Source organism: Microchirus variegatus, assembly GCF_963457635.1.
Source record: "Microchirus variegatus genome assembly, chromosome: 2".
Taxonomy (NCBI): Eukaryota; Metazoa; Chordata; class Actinopteri; order Pleuronectiformes; family Soleidae; genus Microchirus; species Microchirus variegatus.
In genome coordinates, this window is record NC_139803.1 from 32,891,983 (window position 1) to 32,916,612 (window position 24,630).

Below are 24,630 nucleotides of genomic sequence, written 5' to 3' on the forward strand. Positions count from 1 at the left end.
TATTACACAATATAATAACTAATTACTATTCATATTCCTTCAGATATGTTTTTGCGAAGGGAGTACAGATTTCTTGACCAAAATATCGACCAAAACAAAGTAAATGTTCCTCACAGTGCTGCGAAGTTTCTCCAGCAGCAGGTTCAGTTGGGTCTGGGGATAAAAGCAAACAGAAATAATTGTATTAATAATGATAATTTGCTTTGAAATGTTTGTGATGATGACAAAGGTAAAGAAGATCATGGAAAAGAACACTGGAAGGAACACTTGAATGAATAACTGAATGTTTGACGCAGCTTTTTCTAACTATAGCTAGAATTATTATTGATTATGTGTTAAAAGCAGTTCATTTGACAGACTTTAATTAATGTATGTTATGTCAAATAAACAGATCTAGCCTGTGATCATCTTCATGGTCAAATCCATTCCGTGTAGATTCAAGATTCAAGCAAAGACGCAACATACTGATTAGGAAATTATGTTTTGGTTGCTGTGGGAAAAGCCTGGATATGTAAATCTTTCTGTTTTAATTTTTTGTTTCTACACCACCTGTTCTCTACCTCCTCCTCTCTATTATACCTCAAGCTGACTTTATCCAGCTTTATCCACCATGGAAGGTTTTCTCAGAGGAAAGAGTAAGGAGACTGGAGGAAGCCTAAGAGGGGGGAAACTTAAATAAGGAGGAGAGAAAGAGAGAGAGAGGGAGAGGTTAGGAAGAGGAGTGTAAAGAGGAAAAGTTAAAGAACAGTTCTGAAGATGAAGAGTTTGAAAAGTACGTAAGGTAAGACATATAGTAGAGCGATGTTACCCACTGTGCACACAGTGGGTAACACAAAATATCTACACATTATTTTACCAGTTTTGATTTTTAGTCCAAAAAATGAAGAAATTAAATTCAAAGTAATATACAATAGTGTGAAAATGTAAAGGATGAGGCACTAGAGTGATTAAACTTCTATTCTTTTGAAATGTAGGTGTGGGCAGGTTTAATTCATTTCCAGGGACTTTCACACTGACCTTAAACTTGTTGCCCACGCTGATGAAGCCGAGTTTGCCCGCCTTCTGCTTCGAGTCCTTGGCGGTGTTGGTGTTCTCAAACAGCTCTCGAACAAATTTATCTTTCGATTCACACACTAAACTCTCCAAAGACATGTGGAGGGCATCGTTATTCTTCTCCACAAAACGAATCTGCGGACACCAAAGCACACACGCACACACACACAGATGTTCAAATACTGATATTTCTATGCTTATGGTAACATATACATTTATAAAGATACGACAACCACCACTCATCACCAATGCAACTGAATAGTATTATGAAATATTGTAGATCAAACAAATAATAAGCTAACTGACTGTTTCATAGCAGACTGCTCCAGCAAAGTGCCTGATGATAAAGCCCTCGTCATCCCGCAGATTCCTGTGAATGGTCAGCTTTGATTTTCTGGGAACCTAAGTGGGAGAGTGAAAAAAGCAATTCATATCTAATGACAGTGCTGCAACACATACAGCACATATTGATTTATCTTTAATTGCATTCATCCCCATCTATACAGACAACATTATTGAATGGTGTGGGCTGGAAATATTGAATATTGAGAGCAACACAATTCTGTGAAATTCAGCAGAGGAGTATTATACCAAACACTCAGGCAATTTCCCCTTATTTTAAATGTTTACTGGATGGACACACAAAAGAAAATAACTGGACACAGTCAAGATAGATGTGCATTGTGCAGATTTGTGCAACATTAATTTAAGCACCATTAGCTCTGCCAATGAGAGGATTCACAATAAATTATCCTGAAAATGCAAAAATTAAAAGGCAGAAATTATACTTCAGAGGATATTAGATTGGTAACATCCTTCATCTTATTTAATTTGTAGTTCAGTTTTTATCTGAGTAATAACTCTGCAGTTAGTATGAATTTGGTGTCAAGGCCTCATGAAGAATTTCATACTTGTAAAGATACAGGCAGTGACATTGGGGACTGTGCGTCATTCAGCAGAAACAGCATGCAGTTAAATTGCTACCTGTTGTCACAAAAGAGCTTAATGCTATTATTCTCTTTCTCAGTGCTAGAGAAAGAGAATAATAGCAGTACAATGGAGAGCAATAAAGGACAAAAGGTGGGGAGATAAAGAAAAGAAAAAGAAACATTGGAAGAGGAGAGTGTGAAGGTGTGGGAGTGAGAGACAGCCCCGCTAAGAGGTCTGACCGTCAGTCTGAAGTGGTCTTTATGCTTGCTGTGAACAGCCAGTGCAAAGTGTTGGTCACTGGGCTGAGGGAGACGGTTCTCCTCATCCAGAATATCCAGGACTCCCACCAGCTTTGCTTCCACCAGGTCTGGAAACAACCAGATATTTATCTATTAATCACAGTGTTATGGTCTGCAGTATAGCATCAGCATGAATAGTTCATTCACAAATGGGCAACAACCCCAGCACCGAATGTGGCTTGAGAAAGAATCAATCCAGAAATCAAGTAAAGGAAGATCAGACAATACCCAATATATGTAGAGCACTAAATGGACACCAAAGGCTTCCTACTGCTGCATCTTAACAAATAAGTATTCATAACTGGCAAAATACAGCTTAACCTTTATTGTGAAGTAGTCATGACAAGTGCAATGTATTAGTGTGTTTACAAATTAAAGACACCACTGATTATTTGTAGCACACATGGCTTAACCACATTTATAAATGTAAATGCTATGCATGTTGCAAATTAGAATTGAATATCTGTTTGAGAAGGAGACTCATTTTGTGGCCCTAAAGAAAAAATGTCACCCATCCTTGAGTTGAGACATTGGAAGAACTTTTAGAAAACACTGTGTGGAAGACTCCATGTATGCAGATTGCTGTGTGCCATCCTTCCTTCCCGATTGGTGCTCCTGCTTCCTGCCTTCCTTACTCTCTACCATGATTGGTTTGCCACACTTCCAGCTCACCTGCCCAATCCTCCTTCATCTCCTAATCAGCACACCTGTGTATATACCAGCCGTTGAGACTATGATGTCCTGTTTCACTATGCTCATGAATGTTTTTGTGTGCTGCTGTATAGTTTGACTGACTCAGAAGAAGACTTTAGTATTGGGAATTAGTGCAGGTTGTTAGCATTTTTGCTTGGCCTGTGTGATCTGTTTGGTTTGTCTAGTCAGGCCATACTTGATGCTGTAGTTATGAATTTTAGTTTGGTGTCCTGTGTCCTTTTATTCCAAATAGAATCCTTCTCGCTTAGTTTCCCCTGTTAGTTGGTGTTGTGTTAAATACAGAATTTCCTCCTCCATTTAAAATATTAAATTTTAAAACTACATCTGGTTATTCCTGTTGCTTCCCCCTTCTAACCAGCCGGGGTTGTAACTGTCCAAATGTTTACAGGACCAATCACGGCCCTCTGTGAGATTTTGTACGGCCGCAGCTTCGATTTTTTTGTATCGATCTTGGTCAAGTGTTACCCCTATTAGCTCAGCTAGTAAGGAGTTGTGCTTTGAAACCAGAGTCCCGGATTTGAAACCCACCAATACTATTTGACTCCAGATGTGAAATAAATCCTGCATGGCTTAGATTTCCATATAAAAATGATCATTGTTATCAGATGTAAAAAACGTCCCAGATATGCACAAGATGTAAAGTACAAACTGCACTGAAATGAAAAGAATAAAAATAAAAACAAAAAAAAATCATCATTGTGACAATGAAAATGTATTTTTTATAAAACGATGCATTTATATGTAAATGTTACTGTTTAAATAAAAATAAAAAAAAAGGTCTGAAGTAACTATCTTCACATTAATAAATCTGGCCCTCGTTAGAAAAGGTTTGGACACCCCTGTCTTAAAGTATGTAAAGAAGGGGTGAGGTGGGAACCGCAGCAGTCAATGAAAATTATATTTATTGAAAAATTCCACTGTTTACTGTTTGTGGATGTGAATATTCAAAGCACAAAACATGTTCATCAGGATCAGGCTGCTCATTTAGCCATATAATCTGAATTATTCATGGGGCTTGCTGTGTTTGAAATATAATCTAATAGCCAAGGACCTCAGAAAAAAAAAATACAAAATTTGCATGGCCAAGCACCTGTGCATAAATCCTGAAGATTGATGGGGGGAATTAATGGACAACCCAAACGGTCATTTGCAAGTCATAAATGTTATTCACGGCTGTCAGTTAACCTCGCACCCGAATAATCACACCCTTTGAAATACAAATCAAACAGTTTCACCTTGATACGCTGACTACTTCATGTCATTAATTTGAGGATTTGTTGGGGGACAGGGACAACAAAAACAAGGGGGTATCATCTCCCTGGCTTCTCACAGCACAAAAGAGGCCATAAAATACTCATTAAGCTTACTCCCTTCAGATAGATAGATGTGCCAGCTTCTTGGATAATGAGCAGTTGGTATTTTTGTCCCTCTGACAGGTGTATTTTTGCCGCTCTGACGTGTAGCCCAGAGCACAAGGAATGGCCCAAATGAAAGCCATGTGGGTGACCTGACATCACACTTGAGCAACCCTCAGTGTGTTTGTGCTGCGAGGGCTCATCTCTGTCAGTATATTTTGTGTTTTGCAGCAGAAGACCCTCAAAGGCAACTCTTCATATTAATGATGTGCCTGAGTGTCAGTCGACAGACATCCTTTCACTTGCAGAGATCGGCCGAGGTACGAGATACATGTGGACATCAACAGACACCCTCCTGTACACATGGAACTTTGATTTTGATCAATAGAAAAGTAGATCGAGTCAACCGTCTCCGCAGCTTCAGAAGGAGATATGTTCTACGTGCTCTCACTGGAGCCATGAACTTTTGAAAAGTGAAAGACAACAAAATTAAGGTTTAAGGGTCATCCAGGTGGAAATTGTACTCATAATTATGTTTGAGGAAGAATTGAAACTGGTGATTGAGACCAAAAACATCCCAGTAAGATGTTAACTGACATTATAAACCATGAGAAGGATGGTCAGTTTGTTTTTGCAACCTGTGGAGTCATCAACCCAATCACCATTCAGGAGAATACTGTATAGATTTCAGGCACTCCCACATAGTCTTCATTTACCAAACCTGTAGACTACATCTGTTATTTAATTAAAATCTGTTTTGTCATCAGGGTTTTGGGAAGGTAGATGATACAGAGAAACCTACCTATGCAGTCCTGATTGTCAACATAATGGACCTCATTCACTCCCAGTCCTTCCCTCTGATAGAGTTCTTGTTCCTGCACAGACATGTCCCGAAAGAAAATCAAAAATAAACACTAGAAACAGCTTTTTAAAAACACGTCTCATATGAAATGTATAGTTTGATTTGGCCTCATTTAGTACATCTCCGCAACCTCATCAAAAACACCCGATTCAACAATAACAAATTTGTTGCACATTAATTGGAAACTGTGGAAGAAAATACAGTTGTGGCAACACAGGAGAGAAACAAGCATCATCATGTCTCTTGAGAAATTAGCATTCTAATGAGAAAGTACACAGGAGAGACATATAAAAACATACAGAGAGAAAGAAAGAGAAAGACTTTGAGTGCCATTAACTCCCTCCTGGCTTATGTGAGTCAGTCAGTTTGGCTTGTGAGTGATGTGATATGGAAGGTTTTCCAGGACAATAGAAGTATCCACATGCTGGTCACCCACCTCTTTGAGAATACGCTCATTGAAGAACTGCTGCAGTTTCTCATTGCAGTAATTGATACAGAACTGCTCAAAGCTGTTATGCTCAAAATATTCTATGAGAGGGAAAACACAGAGGAAAGCAGAAAAAATCAATTAATTATAAAATGAAAACATTTACAAAGGCTGTGTTAATTATGGCAGCGAAAGGAAATTAATTCTCAAATTCATTCCGTCTCGTAATGAAGTGAGTGTTTGCATTAGCATACATATATTAGACGGCATGCTCTACACACAAGTGTTTGTTTGGAGTGTATTAACAAATAAAAAAAAGCACCACTTAGACAGCAGCAACATTCAGACCTAATTTGCACTTTGGGAAAAACTTTGTTGGGTTAAATTCACACGAAGTTCAGCTGAAACATCAACATTTTACAGAAAACTAATTGTATTTAATTACCAAACCCAGCGATGTCCAGCACTCCAATGAAGTTGGAGGAAGTCTTGAAGGGGAAACACTGGTTCACTCGTTTGACCACATGATCGAAGAGTCGACTGTAAACTGCCTTGGCCAAGGCATCGCGGGCATTGTTTGCTTGTTCCACCTTTAGAGGCACCCTGGAAGGACACACAAAGTGAGGCAGAGAAAGAGTCCATAACTGGGACGTGCCAGGCCTCATTTAAGTCCCTCATTTTGGCAGCAAAAGTTAAACTTCGCTAATGTGATAAATTTTGCTGCCTTGTGCCATTACCCTTCCAAGCTAGGTGATAACTATAAAATGAGGGCCTCAAAGCCAAAGGAAGTATTAAAGCTAGAATGTGAACCTTGAGCTCTCTAACACTTCAACACTTTTTATTTTAAATTATTTAGAGGGGTTGACGATACAGACAAAGTGCAGATCCACAGTGGCCCAGAGTTCAGCTCAGCTCTTCCGGGTGCAATGATGGTTATTTATTTTTTTTGCTATGATAACTCGTTTTCTTCCCTTTGATATTCCACCCACTAACTCACCAAAGGGGAAAAACACATCTATCACAAACAAGAAGAATGTACATTGTGACTCTCTTTTCTGCGTCACCATGGGTTAAAGCAATAAGCGTTTGAAAATACATGAAAATCAAAATTATAACCATAGGCATGTTTATTAGTTACAGTCTTTCATATGCACACCTGATAAATACTCATTCTTGCTACCATCACTTCCACCTCCCTGTATGCTACCTTCAGCCTCCCAGGGTAACACAGGAGCTTAATGACAAAACCAGGACCCCTTAGCTCCACCTGCTCCCCAGACACCAGGCCTTTACTGTACTGTGGCCATGCTCGCCTGCCTCCTAAGATACAAGCTTCATTATTTATGTGGAGAAAAGACTTACAGGCCAGGCCGGCATCTGGCCTTCCTGAAATATTTATCTATTAAACCAGGCCCCATCACCACAGCAGTGCCAGAGTTCTGCCATATTCTGCTCCAAACTCATTCAACAACAATATTTAGTCATGCAAAGGAAAGGTAGCTAACCTAACCACTGCTATTTTAGACCGTGAATAATCAGATCTGTCATCTGCTCTCTCTCTCTCTCTCACTTATACTGAAAATAATCATATAATTTTGCATAATAAAGACATATGAAGACACGATAAGTACATGAACAACTGCTTATTCAGAGGCAGTGCTGCTAAAATTCCAGTTGGTTAATTATTTTACAAACATCATGAACTTGCCAGTCATTATTTCACTTCAGTCGATTGATTTTAATAAATAATAGCAAAAGAAAGTACAATTTTAAATAATTTCCCCCCATATAAACATCACCAAGCCTTCCATCCCACTCTTACTTGATAACTGTTCCTTTGGCGCCCCCTGCTGTCGTGAGCATGACTCTTGTAGTGAGGCTGACTCGGAGATCATCCTGGTCCAGACCAAGCAGATCTGCACAGTACTCCAGAGTTTGGCCTGATTGATTTTTTAGGACACAACCACCTGGAATGCACAGTCAATAAAAAACAAAAATCAATATCATGTTCACTTCTGAAGATATACAAGAGGCTTATATTTTCTTTTTAATTGTTTGTAGTTTTCTTTCAGTGGCTTTAAAGAACTGAAAGATTTGGCTGCCAAGGTACCACGGCTTTTATTTTTTATCACTGCTTGAGACTAAATTGTGTTTTTTATCGAAGGACACAGGTCTAATCTTCAACGATTTACTCAAAAAGCATACAACTGTGCTGTAGAAATCAATGTGCTAACTAATGGCAACTTGTTTGGTTGATTTTAATGGGTGGCCGATTCTGCTGTGATGGTCTTTTGAGGGGAAAAATCCTATAGCACTGAGGAAGTGAAATTGTTCTTATTCATGGCAGTAGAATAGCATTGATTAACCTGGTTGTTGAGATGAGTAGCAATAAATGCTGTGGCAACACTACTGCACTGAAAAAGAAATCTGCATTAAAAGTTCTTAAACATGTTTCCCGTTGCAAAGTATTGATCATCTCTGAAATTATGTTCATATGTTAGTCGATATTTTCCCACCACAGTCTCTGCCTCACCCGAGGAGCTCCCTGTTTCTTCAAAGTCGATGTTGCCCAGATGCAGAACACCTGCAACCACCCTGAACAAGTCGAGCTTCTCCGTATCATCCAGACCAATTTTCTTCATGGCCACACACATTCTGTTGAAGTCGCCCTGGTCGTCAAGGAGAGGGTCCTTCATAGCGCCGACCTTCAGATGCTGCAGAAGACATAATAGAGAGTTAGATGTGGTAGGAGAACCTGGTAGTGTAAGAGTTCATGATTTATTTAAACAAGGCAGTCTTTGAATATAAATATGTATAAAAAACACACATTAGAAATGAAAAATGCCTCCACCAGCAGCATACACAAGCAAGCACACCCCCACACATCTTGACAACTATATACTTTTAAAGAAAAGACAAAAATGAAATGTTAAGTTATGCAGTATATCAGGGATGATGGCAGCAGAAAGGACAAGCATGCAGTTTATCAGATTGAGTAATACTGCGCACAAATGGCTGCATAATTCTAACTGAAACGATTACACTGTCATAAAGAGAACATTTACACTTATTGTACAGTCAGGAACAAACTTCTCTAACATCACTTTCGACAAAGACAGCAAGTCTGCAGAATAATATGTAGAAACCTTCAACAAATATTGATTGTGATGAGGGGAAGATGTAAAGTAATTGTGCAGCCTTTCATTTAAAAAAATGCTGATTCAGCATCCAGTCATCGACTCCCACCCAGACACATGCAGAGAAGAGGAAACATGCACAACAGAAAACAACAGGAAGTAAATCTGCTAAGGATAAAGAGCAGCGAGCGCAAAGCTCTTATAAGGAAAAAAAATCACCTTATTGTCCTATATACAGTAACCATGGACATGTGGCAGGACAGAGAGATGTGAAATAATGTCATTAGAAATGTGGTAGTAACACAGTGCACATACAATCATACAGCTTACAGACGCTTAGAACACAGAGCATTTTGGCTGCTTTTTTCATTATTATATTAAAAAGTACAGTATATACAGAGGCTATAAGAATATGCAATATAGTGTGTCTTATTGAGCACATCTAAGCAAAAAGTACTATCTATTTTTGTGACTTCTGCACAAGTGCTACTTTATATCACCACTAAAAAAGCTAAGCACAAATAATAGAAAATAAGGCAAAAATAACTACATCACAGAAACAAATTGAATCTGCCCTCCAGTTCAAATTTTTCAAAAGATTAAGATTATTTTTGTATATATAAAAATGCTGATACCAGGGAACAGCTACTAGGGCCATCTGCCCCTAAATCTCCAGAAACAACCTCAGGGTGATGAATAATATTTCAGTGCAAATAAACACAATGTGGAGTTCTTATTGTATGGAAGTCAGACATTGTGATTAGCTTTTAAGGAAAAGTTCAGCTTCATTATTAACACTTCTTTTAAAATATTCAGGTAAATGAATCCATGATGAGTAAATCCATTTACAAAAGCAACTCCCTTTGTTTACCACTGTGTCACCTGGAAGTTTGATTTACATAAAAGGAGTTATTATTCTCAGGAAAACAAGGAGCGAAAAGAACATGTCTAATTAGTCCCTGAGAGAGCAACCTGTCACATTTACTTTTCTAATTGTTTCATGATATTAATTACACGCCTCCTACAGGCTTTGCAGCACAACTCGACGGCGCCTTGGCTCTTTTCACGTCATACATAATTCATCATAACTAGACTTGAACTCATTTTCTTTACATAAAATAGTACGAATGACCAGTTTCTGCATATCATTTTTAGCTTTGTAGCCTGTTTTCATAGATACAGTCTGGGATTTGCTTTCAGTCGAGTGCTTACTCATTATTTTTTGGGGGTAAGAAATAATCATGGTGCAATATATTTTCTGGCTTTGTTTACTATAAAACAACATGCAAATGTAACCCAAAAGTGAGAATAAAAACCACATTTGGTTCGGGTAGGTAATGAATCCAAAAACAAATGGAACATTACCTCAGGACTCATTCGGTTCTGCATGATTTGTTTATCAGAGTCCTTACTGGCGAAGTATCTGGTGCATCCTCTGTTCAGGTACTGCAACAGCAAAATAAAAGTACATATATATATTTAAAAAAAAAAAAAAAACATTGAAACATAATTAGTTTTAAAATAAACTAGATTCAGACACAATAAAAGCATACTGGGGATATCTGAATTGATTTTATCATGTAAATAATTTATTCTGTTCCATTCTAATATTGCTCCACAGCTGACTAGTAGTGAATGGCATAAACTAATTGTCTCTGTGGATGTGGGTGTCACCTCAGGGATCTGATATAATGACACCATGATAAACATCTAAAGGAACAGCTTGAGCCGCTTGTTGTTCCATTAAATGTTGTTGTTGTGTAGAGTGTGAGGGGGAAATAACGTCTGGGAATGAAGGCCTCTATGCTCGCTGGCTTTGCCCTTGTTGAGTTGATAATTGCAATGAAACGGGACAAAATTCAATTGTGAAAAAAAAAAATTGTAATGGGAGAGAGGTTTATTTCACTTGGGAGGACAATATGATTGGATAAAACTAGTGGGCTTCAACAGAACCTTGTGTACATACAAACCCACACACACAAGCGAAAACTAGAAAAACACAGAATCAAATACAGTATGTTCTTGTCGTGAGAAACAACAACACTCCAGACTCTGGAGTCCACTGACCCTGAAGCTGTCTGGAGAGTCCAGGTGCAATTTCTTCTTGATGTCCTCAGACGCCCCTGCACACAGCCTGTAGAAGATGTGGTAGTTCCTCTCGTCGTTGCTTTGCATGCAAATCCGTGACTTCTCGAGCAAGTAATGGGACACGAATCCACCCACAACTGCGTTCTGGAAAAAAACAAAGAAACACTGAGCATCAAGAGCAGATTCTTATATTCTTAATACATGACAAATAAATGTATACTTTTTTTTGTTTTACCTTGTCATTGAAGTGGATTTCGACAAACTTCCCAAAACGACTACTGTTATTATTCCGGACAGTTTTTGCATTTCCAAAGGCCTCGAGAAGAGGATTTGCTGTGGAAATTAACACGAAAAACAAACAAATCAGCATCACACTGCCCCCAAAAACACAACATTTGAGATTATAGTGTGTTGAAAGATTACCTTCCACAATTCTCTCATCAATATCTTGACCACTTCCATATGTTGTGGTCAGGTATCTGTCGTATAAAGACGAGGATGAAAGATATAAAGATGAAAAAAGCAGTATACACATGTTCTTTCATTGTATGAGTGAGTTCGTACCTGAGGACAAACTTGGTGTTTTCAGTTTTTCCAGCACCAGATTCACCAGAGACTATTATGGACTGGCTGATTTTGAGAACCTTCATGTCTCTGTAGGCTTTATCAGCTGAAAAGTAAACATTGATTACTACTGTATACTCCAAAATAAAGATAAATATGCACAAAAATACAACAAAAACACTTTAAAATGTAATATATTATCTCTGTTTTATTAAGTATACATCATATATACATACATATATGTATATTGTTTAGTATAGTACATCTAATGCGATTTACAGCGTACAAGCACTCACCTATAGCATAAACGTGGGGTGGCAGCGTGCCCAGTGACTTCCCCTTGTATGACTTGATGGTATCAGGGCCATACAGTTTGGGGATGTCATAGTAAGGATTCACAGCTATCAAGATATTAGCCACATAAGTCTGTAAGAGACAAACACACAAGTATAGTCAGTGTCTCAGCATTTAAAGAAAGTAAATATTATTTTCTAAACACGTGAATAATTGAATAATGAGGCTGCAGAGGCGAAAATGAGCCCAGTGGAGGCTACTGAGACACACCTTTACTGGTTTCCCTGTCATTCTTTTCTCATCTACCAGCTGTCCTTCATTTCCTAAGTATCTAAGTGACTGGGAGGGATCGGAGTTGGGTTTTCCTTGTCTGACACTGTGACCCTCAGCTGACTCTCACTCCCTCTTTACCACCTGGTACTTTTTACCCCAGGGAAAACAAAGATTGGGATCCTCTCACCTTCTGTCCTCTAACTTGTTATTGTATATCTTATGATGCAATTTGATAGTAATGGCTTTCAGCCATTGCATGAGTAAATGTAAAAAAAAAGAGAAGAAGAGAACATACATAAATGTGGTCTTTATTGTAGCGCACTCTAACATTGTTGAGAAGTGTGGCTTCATTCAAGTACATAAGGGAACCTGAAAAAGAGGAAAAATAACACGACAATGAAAATAGCCACTGTGAAGAATAACAACATTTTGCAATAATCTTCACATCTACTTACAGTTGTCATCGACAAGTTTGTTGACATCATCCTCTGCTGGGAAGACTTGGCTCATAGGAGCAAGAAAGGTCTGTAACAGAAACCACTGTTAACAGATGCCACTTTCTACATCAAGTGCAAATGTATTAATAATTATTCACTTGTTATTGTTTGAAAGGTTTAAAGGGAAAAACAAAACGTTATTAGCATCCCATTAAACGTCGTAAAAAGCTAAGCGAGGATGCATAAACATGAAACATTCATCATGCTTAAAGATCACAGTGATGATGCTCTGGTGCAACGTTTTCCCAGGCTGAATTAGTTACTGATATTCTCACTCCATTGTCTGAGTTAATGAAAATAAATTCAATGGAACAAGCCGTCTGTGCGAGAAACAAGGAGAGACATGGCAGGATAATGAATAATTTGGTAGGGGAGAGCAACAGGATCTGAACACCTGAGTGAGTAAGTGTGTGAATAATATGTATGTGTGTGTGTTTGTGTGCAGAAGAGATGATGTGCTTTGTGCTGATCTTGGCGGAACCAAACGAGTTATGGTCTTTTTGTAAACAAAAAAAACCAAACACAAACATTTAAGGCTCGGGAGATTTAGTGACGCTGCGTCAGAGCGAGACAATCAGATAAAAATTGAAGCAACAACACACACTGTGTGGGTTTATTCCCAACAGCATACAGTACATCAATATCATAAACACAAATCTACACCATTTACATATTCATTACACTCCCTATATCAATAGCACTGCCTCTGTGTGTGTATGTGATGCATGGTTTATTGCCACCAACAGCCTGTGAGCATAAACAGAATCTGTTTTGCGTGTCCGCTACAATACCTTGGTTCAATGTGGACATGCCTGTCCACAATAATAACCATGTGAGAAATGTTTCGGCAATAAAATTGACAAAGAAGAAAAGACAACGGGGCTGTGGGCAATGTACAGAGAGGAGGCACTAATGAGCTCAGCGCTGCAATAAAAAGACACTCAATGGGCCTTTCATTCCCTCACTGAATGAAACAGAGCTGCTGCCATGCAATGGGGCGTAAACTGATGATTATCATTCAAAGCTTTTCCATGTAAGGTTCACTTCAAAGCCAGCCAAATCATCTCCAGCTAAGAGAGTAGTAAAACCTAAAAAACATCTTTCATTGTGAATCATATAATGGAGCACACAGGCCTAATTTTGTGCAATTATCCATCAATGGGGTTAGGCTTTTTTTCCCAATCCACCTTTGATTCCACAGGTTCAGATTATGATGAACAAAATATGTTAAAGCTTATTTACAATGTGGCACCTGTGGAAAAGTTTCCAATAGATGCTTTTCTGACTTTTGCAGAACCTTACATAATTAAATGTAATGAATACCCCATTAAAGCTTAGTAAAACAGATGTAACTCGTAACATTAAAACAAAAACACTCACATGGCCATTTAGTACGCACTATTGATTCTTCAGTAGTATGACTTCAGTAGTATATGTGCAGTACATGCAGAGTGACTTACTGGGACACCTGAATATGTATTGATGTATTGATGAAGTCATAGAAAGTGCCCAGGGAGTGCAAACCTCAGCCAAGGCAACTCAGGTTCCCACAGAGTCAATACACCCCGAATCTAGATCAATATCCAGATCACTGACAACATTTACTAATTTCTTCTTTAGGGCCATAACATCGATCCAAATCTGCATTTAACCTTCTGAGTTACGATGCTCCCAGCTGAAGCAGAATGACCAAAAACATGACCTCCTTAGCAGAGGTAAAAAAAATGAACTCAGTCTGAATTCCATTTAGGGCCCACGGTTGGTGTAGTGGTTAGCACTCTTGCCTTTGCACTAAGAAGACCTGGGTTCCTGGGTTCGAGGCCTGTTTGGGACAACTTCGGAACAAGGGCCTTTCTGCAAGGAGTTTGCATGTTCTCCCCGTGTGTGTGTGTGTGTGTGTGTTTTCTCCGGGTTCTCCGGCTCCCTCCCACAGTCCAAAAACATGCAATATGGGGATTAGGTGAATTGGTCACTCTAAATTGACCGTAGGTGTGAGAGTGTTAGTGAATGGTTGTTTGTCTCTATGTGGCCCTGCGATGGACTGGCGAACTGTCCAGGGTGTACCCCTCCTATCGCCCAATGTCAGCTGAGATAGGCACAGCACCCCCCGCGACCCTCTGGTGGAGGATAAAGCGGTAGATAATGGATGGATGGATGGATGAATTCCATTTAGCTGTGACCCTCTGGTGGAGGATAAAGCGGTAGATAATGGATGGATGAATGGATGAATTCCATTTAGCTGCTTTTGAGTTCGGGTTAAGGCCATTTTTGCAGACATCTTTTTGTGTTCATTTCTTCTACGTCAGCGTTCCACTGAAGAAGCATGAAACCCAGGAAGCTAAATGGAACTCAACCATGCTTAACTCGATTATTCACACTGTGCAATTTTCCTGCTGTGACTTGTCAAAAAGGCTGCTGTGCAAAGGACCCATTACGCACGATTGGTGATCACTGTGTCACCAGAATACAGTGTAATTAGCTTTAGCTGACAAAATGTCTTGATTTCAGAAAAGGCCTTTGCACTAGCTGTGGTGCGACCATAATATAAACATAGAGCACTGCTGCAGTGCAGGTCTGTTGTGAACATCAGTGGCCTGCTTACTGCGTACAGACGCATGACAGCTCAGGTGTAACAGGTGGCCTTTACCTCCTAATGAGCAGCTCTGCCTCTAGGCAACACTATCACACACCTGCTGCTGCACTCTTTATTTATTCATGCCCCCGTACATGTGGTCTCTCATGTTTCTCACATTTTGAACATCGCAGTGCTCACGCCTTTTTGACTCAGCCAGGACAGAGCGTGATGTGGTTCCAGAAACTATAACACAACAGCTTTGTAATTCTTTCATAAATTGTCAAAATCGTCCTGGGATTATAGGTGACACCATCCACTGTATGTGACATACTTATTCAGTGTGCAATTCTTACTTAAAGTTGCAAAGCCCTATGAAACAAGTAAACAACACTAACGCTTGTTGCTCCTGCTACCTTCAACCAGTTCTCAACCGGAATTTGCCTTTAAATGAAAATAGCTGTGTGTGTTTATATCTTTGTTGGGACATTTTGACCTTGTAAGGACCTTTTGTCTTGGCCCCACAACTTTAAGGGGCTTTTTCAGGGTTAAATGTAAGGTTAGGCACTTACTTGTGATGGTAAATGTCAATGATGTGTCCTCAACAAGTTTGTGTGTGTGAGAGATTACCCACCTTGCCCTTCTGGGTCAGTGGTTCTATGGTGAGTGCGTCGGCTCCTATATCGACGATCATGCCCAGCTGGAACCCGTCGGTGGGGTGCGGCGCCCACACAGGCTTCCCATCCTCCATGGCTTACCTTCAAACAGGGCAGCGTCACAACTAGGAGAAAGAAGCAGTGGTGGAAAACCAAAGAGGAGCAATATGAATAAGAGGAAAACACACATGTGGTATATAAATTTATGCAAAGGAGAGGGAAATAGTTTTGCATTTTTACTCAAGTCATGGATCCATAGCCTACTCCCCAAGGCCTGTATGACAACACAACATGTATTAGACCTTTTCTTCACAGCTGCTTGGGTGGAAATGTATCATAATCATAATAATGCAGGCATTTCTAATATAAGATTGAACCAACTAAAATCTTTTCAAAGGAAATTTGTCAGTGTTACTGCAACTTTTTTTTTAAATCCTCATCTACACAGCAGCAAGTTCCCGTATCCCTCCAAATTTTTTCTTTCCCCTTCAAGATCTTTGTTAAATGTAACATTTAGCTTTAAATATCATCTTTCACCTGACAAGAAGACTAAAAATAAAGAACTAATATATTCTGAAGTTAAATTCTACAAAACAAATTGATCTATAATGGGTTTTATCTTGGATTTGCATACTATGATTGTGTTGTATGACTTCAATTATGTTTTGCTTTCCATTAACCTTTCATTTCTAGTGCTAATCTTGTAAGAAGGTATTTCATGACCATATAACAGAACTGGAGTCGCCTGCTCAGAGACTCCTGCAATCCTGCATGAGAAAAACATGCCTAAAGTGACCTGACATGACATGTCTAACCATACCATTCAGACTACCTTGGGTCCATTGGACTATTATTTGGATTATGCAGTGATGCAGCAAAATCTGAGGCTATGCTACAAATATAACATTGGGGGGTCTAAGTTAAAGGAAGCATAGACTGTTATAGCACATATTAAGGCCCAAAGCAGCATTATTTCAGGTCTCATATCCAACTTCAAGGTCAGAAAATCTGTTTGTCTTAAATCTGAGCATAATTTGGAAATCTGAGGCAAAACACCTGGATGGGTATCTCACAAACTACTACAAACAGTCACAGTAACTAAAATACCTTAGCAAGACTTCTTCAATTAAATGGCATAGCCTTGTTTTCATGTTTCATCATCTTGGCAAATATTTATATATTCACATATTCCACAAAACAAAAGTGGTGACGTTATGCTTCGTATCCAATTATCTTTTCCTGATTGAGGTCAAATGTCAGAGAGGACATCTCCTCAATGACGACTCGAAGTTCAACAGGTACATCAAGCCGTAATCTTTTCCATCTTTTGAGTATTTGTTAACAAGGGTTATTCAGGTGATTGATTATTTATTTATTATTTTTCTCTTCAATGTCAGATGACTTTTCAAAAACATTTTTAACTCTTTGTTACATTAATAAGATGCATCAACCATTTATTTATTCCTGAGCAACAGGTGGCTTTTAGTGTACTCACAGTAATTATATTTATCTATATTTTATATGTTTACTGCTACGTCTGGTCAACACACCTACAATTGGCAAGTGCACAATGTGGACTTCTCTCAGCGCACAATGTGGACTTCTCTCAGCACACATTATGCAAATCAACATCAGTCATTCACTTTCACAAGCTCAGATGGTAGAAAATCCTTTAAGATAAACATATAAGCTGGAAAACTACTCTATTGCCAAACCATAAAACCATGGTTGGAGCAATGTCCATATGTTCTCGCTGATACACTTTACATTCCATCTTATATAATGTAGTATAAATGAATGAAAAAACTCAGTTATCATTCAGTTTTCCCACAGTTTCCGCTCATTTTTAATGACAATATCTCCAGCATAGGCCTTCAGCCCAAACGTCAACACCACCATGTGAAGGCATCATTCACTGCTTTCAATAATACAGAGACAATCCCTTGCGAGTAAACGACACTGCGGCCTTAAATCCTCTTAGCATTTGACCCCAATCCAGACAGCGAGGTAACACACATCGGTTGAGATCTCGGCCTTATAAATTAAAGTCAGTGAGGTCGCAAGACAATGCAAATGAGAGAGGTGTCACATGTACTGTGAAACTCAGGGAAAACTACTGTAGAGAGCAGGAGGAAACACAAAGACACACATACACACAAATGCACACATGCACACATAGATGGACACCGAGGCTCTGAGTCAAGGCAGGACACACAAACACGCCTCATGTTTCCTGCGTCTTGTTTCCTGTTCACTGCCAGGAAATAATGGCACCGAATATATGGAGTACAGGACAAAAAGAGCAAGTTCACATTGCATTAACAATATGGTAATGACTTGTTATTGGTGTAACAATTGGTGGGAATTACACTGTAATGTCTGTAGCCTATAGAAATCCTCATTAATATGCTATTAACTGGACTATTAGTGGTATGACATTGCAGTAACATTATCTCCTTAATACCAGACTATTAATACTGTTATGGAGATTGCATTAGGGATGAGCTGCTATTACCCTAATATAACCTCCCTACTAGAAAACTATTGCTACTATTAGCAAATGTTTTACTTTAGTTTCCAATCCAATCCAACTTTATTTATAAAGCACTTTATAAACAACGACAGCTGAAACAAAGTGCTGTACATCAAAGACAAATAAATAAAACAAATACAACATACACACGTGTGACCTAATAGACCTAAGAACAAACAATAAAACAATAATAAAAAGTTTGACAACATGTGAAATGAGCCTACTGTATATAGACCTGTTTAATATTGAATTATGTCAGGTTAAAATGATGATGAAATGAATTGATATAATTATAAATAAGCCAGCAAAGCTAACACAATACATGAAGCTATCCAGCATATATGCAATATTAGTTGGCATTTGTTGTCACTATAGCAGTTAGCACAGCACAGCAACGTCCACATCCATGTTATAACGTCACTATAACGGACACACCTGAAGTTAATTACCAAAAGGAGAAAACTTAAAAACTTACGACTCGTATCCTTCAGTGAGTGAAAAGTACGCGCCGAGAGACAATGAGAAGTTTTAACTCCCTCATACGGATGTTTTTCTCTCTCCTTCTGTCTCTCTTTCGTTCTGTCTTTCTGTCCTTCTCTCCGTCCTCGGGACACACACGGGACAGGAGGACGTGGTGATCTAAGCAGCGGCAGCGACAGCAGGACGCTGTTTGTCCGGATGAGAGGCGTTGCACGCGCGCGCCGCCGGTGAGCACAGGTGACGTCAGACAGACTGTGCACCCACTGAAGATGCGTTGAGGTGCGACTCGTAACATCCTGTGTCAGATACACTGCGACTTGTACAGTGTACAACATACATAACAAGTACATGTAGTATTGTATTAAGTAAGAAATACTCAGTTAGTACACATATCCTGTATGGCAGAGCTTCCCAAAGTGTGGGTCGTGGCCGTCTAATGGGCCTTTCCCTGAAAGTTTCCCCCTAGGTTCTCCTGTGAAAGTCTTCCAAAGGTTTGTTTTTCGTTGCACATTTGGTTTCCTGAACGTTTCTTTTTCACAACCTTTATGCAGCCTTTACAGAACTTTCTCTAAAGGTTCCCAGAAAGTTCCCCGAATGCTCCCCTAACGTTACTTTTCTAGAACCTTCATACAACCTTTAGTAAACGTTCTCCAAAGGTTCCCAGAATGTTCCCCATATAACGTTACTCTTATTCAACCTTTATCTACCTTTATATAAATCGTATGATGTATCTCATTTACATTTTTCATATGCTGTGTTTATTCTGTAAAAAAAAAGTTGTTTATATAAAATAAGGATTTAAAATGTATTTATTTACTTCAGTTTTGATGCTGGCTTAGAATATTTTTGCTGCAATTTTAGGGGCCTTATATCGTTTGCGAAACAAAATATAAAACAAAGCAACACGTGTATTTATAATGGACACACATTATAGAGATGTATTTATTCATGTTTGTACTTGTGTTGGCTATTTATTTTTGTACAGTAGAGGATGCATCCATTAACTTCACTGGTGGCAGTGAAAAGACAGCAAATGTTGGCCTTGAGTTATAAATTTTTGAAATGCTAGTAACATAAAACCTTTAGGGGGATTTTTGAAGGAGACACCCAATCCACCACTAAAAGCAGCCACTGTGTTTGTAAATCTAATTAGGATATCTGACACCCCTGTATTGAAGTATATCTCATTACTGTTAACATTAATATGACATTAATGTTCACAAAAGTTAAAAGTCAATTTTATTTGGCTATTTTTAATCACGACATTGAAACTACTGCACTACAAAGACATGGACCACTGATCAGATGCTGATGTTAGTGTCCAATCCTCTTTCCAATCGAATATGAGAAGATACACACAACTTTATTTCTATTATTAGAATTGAATATAGAATTTCAGGTGAATCAAAAATCCACATGTATTTTCTTTAATTCAAATATTACTAACATAGACAATAGCACCATCAAGTGGCCATACTGGGTGAGAACAGATCGACTTGAAAGTCAGATCCCAAAGAGAAAGGATGCTCTGGAGAGATGATTATCACACAAGGAGCCAGTTCTCTCTGAGGAAATAACAGTGGCATAAAGCTGAATACAGCAACCCGGAGTATAAATCATAATTTCTCCGTTCTCTTCATATCTAACTTTGGAACTGCAAAAGTTTGCACTCTTATATCAGAAAACGATGACTCAACTCTGATGGGATACAGCACAGAGAGAGAGGGAGAGAGGATGAAAAAAAAAACTACTTAAATTGAATGACAAATACTGAACTTAACATTTTCAGCCTCAGGGTACACTCAGCAATATCTCTGCTACTCCTCAAAGCGATACTTCAGGCAAGTGGGGGAGGAGGTGCATGAGGTGCTTGTGCAGAGTCAGTGTGTTTCATACAGTCGACAGCATTCTGTATATGGAGAGTTAGAGAAAGAGAAGCGGGGAAGAAAACAATTTACACATTTTTCTGATGTGATTAGGGGGCAGCAGAGCAAATGTGTTGTAGAAACGAACGTAAGCCCAACTGAGGAAATCAATAACATCCTTCCACCACGCTGTGCCCTGAACATGGTCTACTATCTATTGCTTTAAGCACAAACTTCTCAGAATAAACTTAGGAGTTTAGTCACTGAATCCTACTCCTCTTCCACGGCAAACCAAACATCTCTGCATGTATTTCCCCCCTGCTTGTCATTAATCCTGTTAATTTTCTATTTAAGCTACATTAATTTTTAATTAAAAGAAACCTTGCGACAGATGTGCTTTGTGGCACTTTGCAAAATATAGCACATTTTTGGCAAGCACACATAAAAAATAATAATAATAGTAATGATAATAAAAGAGGAGGCTGTTTTTAATTACACGGACCTGTAGAATTCATTAGGAGAACCGGTACTCCTATCATTATCATTAATTCAGCTTGGTGCACTATTACCACACAAGTTCCCCCCACGAAAAACAGCTTTATTAAAAAGTTCAGGCGACCCACCGGAAAAAGTAATACTGAGATATCGATGCACAGGTCCACACAACTGTTTTATCCTCTCAAATTATCAAAATTGCAGCTATAAATAAGTATGCAGTGGAGTTTTACGTTAAGCCAGTGCATTTATCAGGCCCCCCTCTACTGTCAATCACTTGACTATTTTCCCAGCCAATTATCTGCAGAGGCCCAGCTGCTATCTGTGCACTGTTTATGAATGTCCTATCACACACATTCTGCGGTTCTCGCTGAGGAACATGAAAAGTTACTGTGGGTACGACCACTGTCCACAGCTCCCTGCAAGTCTTTGAAAGCTGCCAGTGCTTTCCCAGTCGGCCTGGAAAGTTCCTCTACAGGTAGGCCATCCACATTTCTAATAATAATACATGTTATTTCATCTCCAGTTGTTGTCATTTCCAAACCTAAACAAATTAGTCTGAATAACGTCTTTGGTCTGGGTGAATTTGCCTCAAGATGTGGCTTCTCCGTCGTGCTGCATCAAGCATGAAATGATTTAACGGACAAGTTTTTGTGGTGTTTTCCTCGTATTGTGGCTTTAAACACAATGAAGTTGAATTGAATGTTGGCGCTTGGCTATTTAAGGAAATAAATGATGCATGTTATTGGAGTTTTAATAATATATGAGAATGCTTTATAGTTTTACGACTGAGACAAACATTTACGCCCGATCCATTCTAAAATACTGCATTTTCTCCGGTGAAATCTATCATTCCTATTCTCCTTTTTCTCCAGCATAGCCTACGAACCATCCTATGTAAAAAGAATGAGAGGAGAGAAACTGTTTCCATCCCTGATACTGATGTCTGTGGTGCTGAGTCTTTTCACGATACAGACGTCTCATGGACAGCACTTGGCGGAAGAGGCCTGCACCGTTCAGATCCTTGTACCTGGACTCAAAGGCATGCAAGACTCGACACACACACACACGATGCTAAGTGAACACGAATAGAAGCTGGCATTATTATTTTTTTCTGATGGTATTTCCTGTCTTTTACTGCAAAAGGAGAAGCAGGACAAAAAGGGCAAAAAGGAGCTCCGGGGAGACCGGGGAGAATTGGCCCTCCTGGAGAAATGGGTAAGGAAAACAGAATATTTGTATATAATAATATTAGAAGTGCAGTGCAGTTCTCATTTTTGCAGACAAGAAAAAAGAAAAACTAGGGTAAAGACCATTGCCTTGGCTGATAATGTGATGTTACATCACAAACAGGCCACCCGGACATGACAAGTGTTTACATTTGGATGAGAGGTTAGAGGGGAGGAAATTTGGAGAATCCACTGCTGCATGACAAGTGTTTACTGAAGACGTTAATGAGGAGTAGAGGGTGTTCTCAAACTTTCAGGAGCGATAACACAAACTCATCCCTTTTAATTACCATACCTTAGAGGAAGTAAATACTGAAATTGCACTTATTATTTTCATTAGCTGTAATTTATGGACTAAGAAATGTTGTTTGTTTTGTTTACAGGACAACCTGGGCTTAAAGGAGATAAAGGAATTATGGGACGTTATGGAAAAGTCGGACCAAGTGGAATGAAAGGTTCATATATTTTTTCAAAAAGTATAAATGCTACTGCTGTTTTATTTATATGCATTTATTTACAGTATATTTCATATTTTATGAATAATTACATTTCCTATCACAGGGGTCAAAGGCCAAATGGGGGATCCAGGTCCAACGGGCCCTAATGGAGAGCCAGGTGAGATATGATGTCATTGAATTCGGTGTTAAGTCGCACGATTAAACGTGTAGTGAAATCTAGAGAGTTTGCTTTATCAGGGGTTCCATGCGAGTGCACGCCGATGAGAAACATGATCGGAGAAATGGACATTCTCGTGGCCCAGCTGTCCTCTGAACTGAAATTCATTAAAAATGGTATGATCTTACCATTCTTTACACAAAAACAACATTTAAATACGTCCTATGTGACTTTATGTTTCCTTCACTTGTCCTCATAGAAATGCAAAATGCCGGGCATGTCAATGTAAAATGTATAGAAATACAAGTGCTCATTTTTCAGCACTGCCCTCCCCTGCAGCTGTTGCTGGCATAAAAGAGACAGACAGTAAAGTCTATCTATTGGTGAAGGAGGAGAAACGCTACCAGGATGCTGAGGCCTACTGTCAGACGAGGGGAGGGCACCTGGCCATGCCCAAGGATGAGGGAGCCAACGCGGCCATAGCGGGGTACATTAGCGACGCAGGTCTGAGCAGAGTCTACATAGGCATCCATGACCGGGACCAGGAGGGTGTTTTCACCTACGTGGATCACTCTCCCATGACCACCTTCACCAAGTGGAGGAAAGGAGAGCCCAACAATGCCTACGACGACGAAGACTGTGCTGAGATGGTGGCGTCTGGAGAGTGGACTGACGTGGCGTGCAACCCGACCATGTATTTTGTCTGTGAATTTGACAAGGACAGCGTCTGATTCCGTCATATGGGGGAACTTTTATGTGTAAATATGATGACAGAATGATGTGTAAGTTGTGCAAAGTCTTGTAGTTCCATTAGTCTTATTAGCTATTTATTTTCTTAACTCACATAACAGCTTTTGCTTTTTTTACCCCCAAAATGTTCCCACCAGCATGCCACAGCAATATAAACAAAGCAAATATGCAAATGCTGCAGAGGAGCTGCAGATTACTTAGAAAGTAGGGAAATCAAATTTTGGTTCCAGCTTGGCGCTTTTAATCAGATAACTGAATAAACTATGCTTTCTATATTTACATGTGTATAAGTTATATATGGCAGTTGTTGAGCAATAAACCTTCACAAATAATTTGAAAAGGAGATTTGGTGTCTGTGCATTATTTTCCACCTACTGAGCGGAACCAACAACAAAAAACAATACAAAACCAGTCAAGAATAGAAAAGTACATTGAAAAAGGGCAAAGGCACTTGAAGGTCAAAGGTCATTCTGGAATAGAGATTAAACTTAGTTTCTCAATGGCCCCCATGTTTTCCAGAATTTGTTAGAAGAAGCTTGCAAGGAAAACCTGAGCTGTTCCAGTTTTAGGAAATAAAGAAGCTCCCTAATCCAATGACAAAAGGAGGGAGGATAACATTAAGGCTTGCTCTGTGCGGCGGTTAGCACTGAACAAGAACAAGGGTCTTTCTGCATGCAGTTTGCATGTTCTCCACATTCTCCAGTTTCCTCCCACAGTCCAAAAACATGCAGATTTAGGCACAAATTGTACTCTCCAAATTGACCGTAGGCAGTTGTTTGTCTCTGTGTGGCCCTGTGATGGACTGGCGACCTGTCAGCTGAGATTGGCACCAGCTGTGACCCCCGTGACCCTCATGTGCAGGATAAGAAGATGGCTTCTACATGCTGTTGTTATCCACCGCAAAATTGGTCCTGTAAAAGGTACTATTGCTGAGATTGAGTC

General features: G+C 39.2%; 2 protein-coding genes across 3 annotated transcripts in view; one reads left to right on the plus strand and one right to left on the minus strand.

Moving 5' to 3' along the window:
* LOC310940017 (unconventional myosin-VI-like) overlaps positions 1 to 18,866 on the minus strand; it is a 34,883-nt gene extending 16,017 nt beyond the window's left edge. The window contains exons 1-21 of one of the 2 annotated variants that reach the window (XR_014593061.1): positions 18,730 to 18,866; positions 15,962 to 15,995; positions 15,700 to 15,846; positions 12,452 to 12,521; positions 12,292 to 12,365; positions 11,726 to 11,855; positions 11,430 to 11,535; positions 11,289 to 11,344; positions 11,101 to 11,198; positions 10,845 to 11,009; positions 10,143 to 10,223; positions 8,174 to 8,354; positions 7,463 to 7,607; positions 6,086 to 6,243; positions 5,650 to 5,741; positions 5,154 to 5,226; positions 2,223 to 2,350; positions 1,360 to 1,455; positions 1,018 to 1,188; positions 580 to 670; positions 115 to 153 (exon numbers count right to left, since the gene is read on the minus strand). Coding sequence is in view for 1 of the 2 variants with exons in the window: in XM_083904930.1 (XP_083761056.1) it covers positions 115 to 153; positions 1,018 to 1,188; positions 1,360 to 1,455; positions 2,223 to 2,350; positions 5,154 to 5,226; positions 5,650 to 5,741; positions 6,086 to 6,243; positions 7,463 to 7,607; positions 8,174 to 8,354; positions 10,143 to 10,223; positions 10,845 to 11,009; positions 11,101 to 11,198; positions 11,289 to 11,344; positions 11,430 to 11,535; positions 11,726 to 11,855; positions 12,292 to 12,365; positions 12,452 to 12,521; positions 15,700 to 15,816 (1,980 nt within the window). In the remaining variant the exon portion in view is untranslated. The remainder of the gene's footprint in view (positions 1 to 114; positions 154 to 579; positions 671 to 1,017; positions 1,189 to 1,359; positions 1,456 to 2,222; positions 2,351 to 5,153; positions 5,227 to 5,649; positions 5,742 to 6,085; positions 6,244 to 7,462; positions 7,608 to 8,173; positions 8,355 to 10,142; positions 10,224 to 10,844; positions 11,010 to 11,100; positions 11,199 to 11,288; positions 11,345 to 11,429; positions 11,536 to 11,725; positions 11,856 to 12,291; positions 12,366 to 12,451; positions 12,522 to 15,699; positions 15,847 to 15,961; positions 15,996 to 18,729) is intronic. The other variant, XM_083904930.1, reaches the window with a different exon arrangement.
* Positions 18,867 to 22,000: 3,134 nt separating this feature from the next.
* On the plus strand, positions 22,001 to 23,669 carry colec11 (collectin sub-family member 11; the record flags this gene model as incomplete). The annotated part of the gene is made up of 6 exons (XM_083902894.1): positions 22,001 to 22,136; positions 22,241 to 22,312; positions 22,707 to 22,778; positions 22,885 to 22,938; positions 23,019 to 23,114; positions 23,260 to 23,669. 6 exons carry the CDS (start codon positions 22,001 to 22,003, stop codon positions 23,667 to 23,669), a joined length of 840 nt encoding a protein of 279 aa, XP_083759020.1.
* Between the last annotated feature and the right edge of the window lie 961 nt (positions 23,670 to 24,630).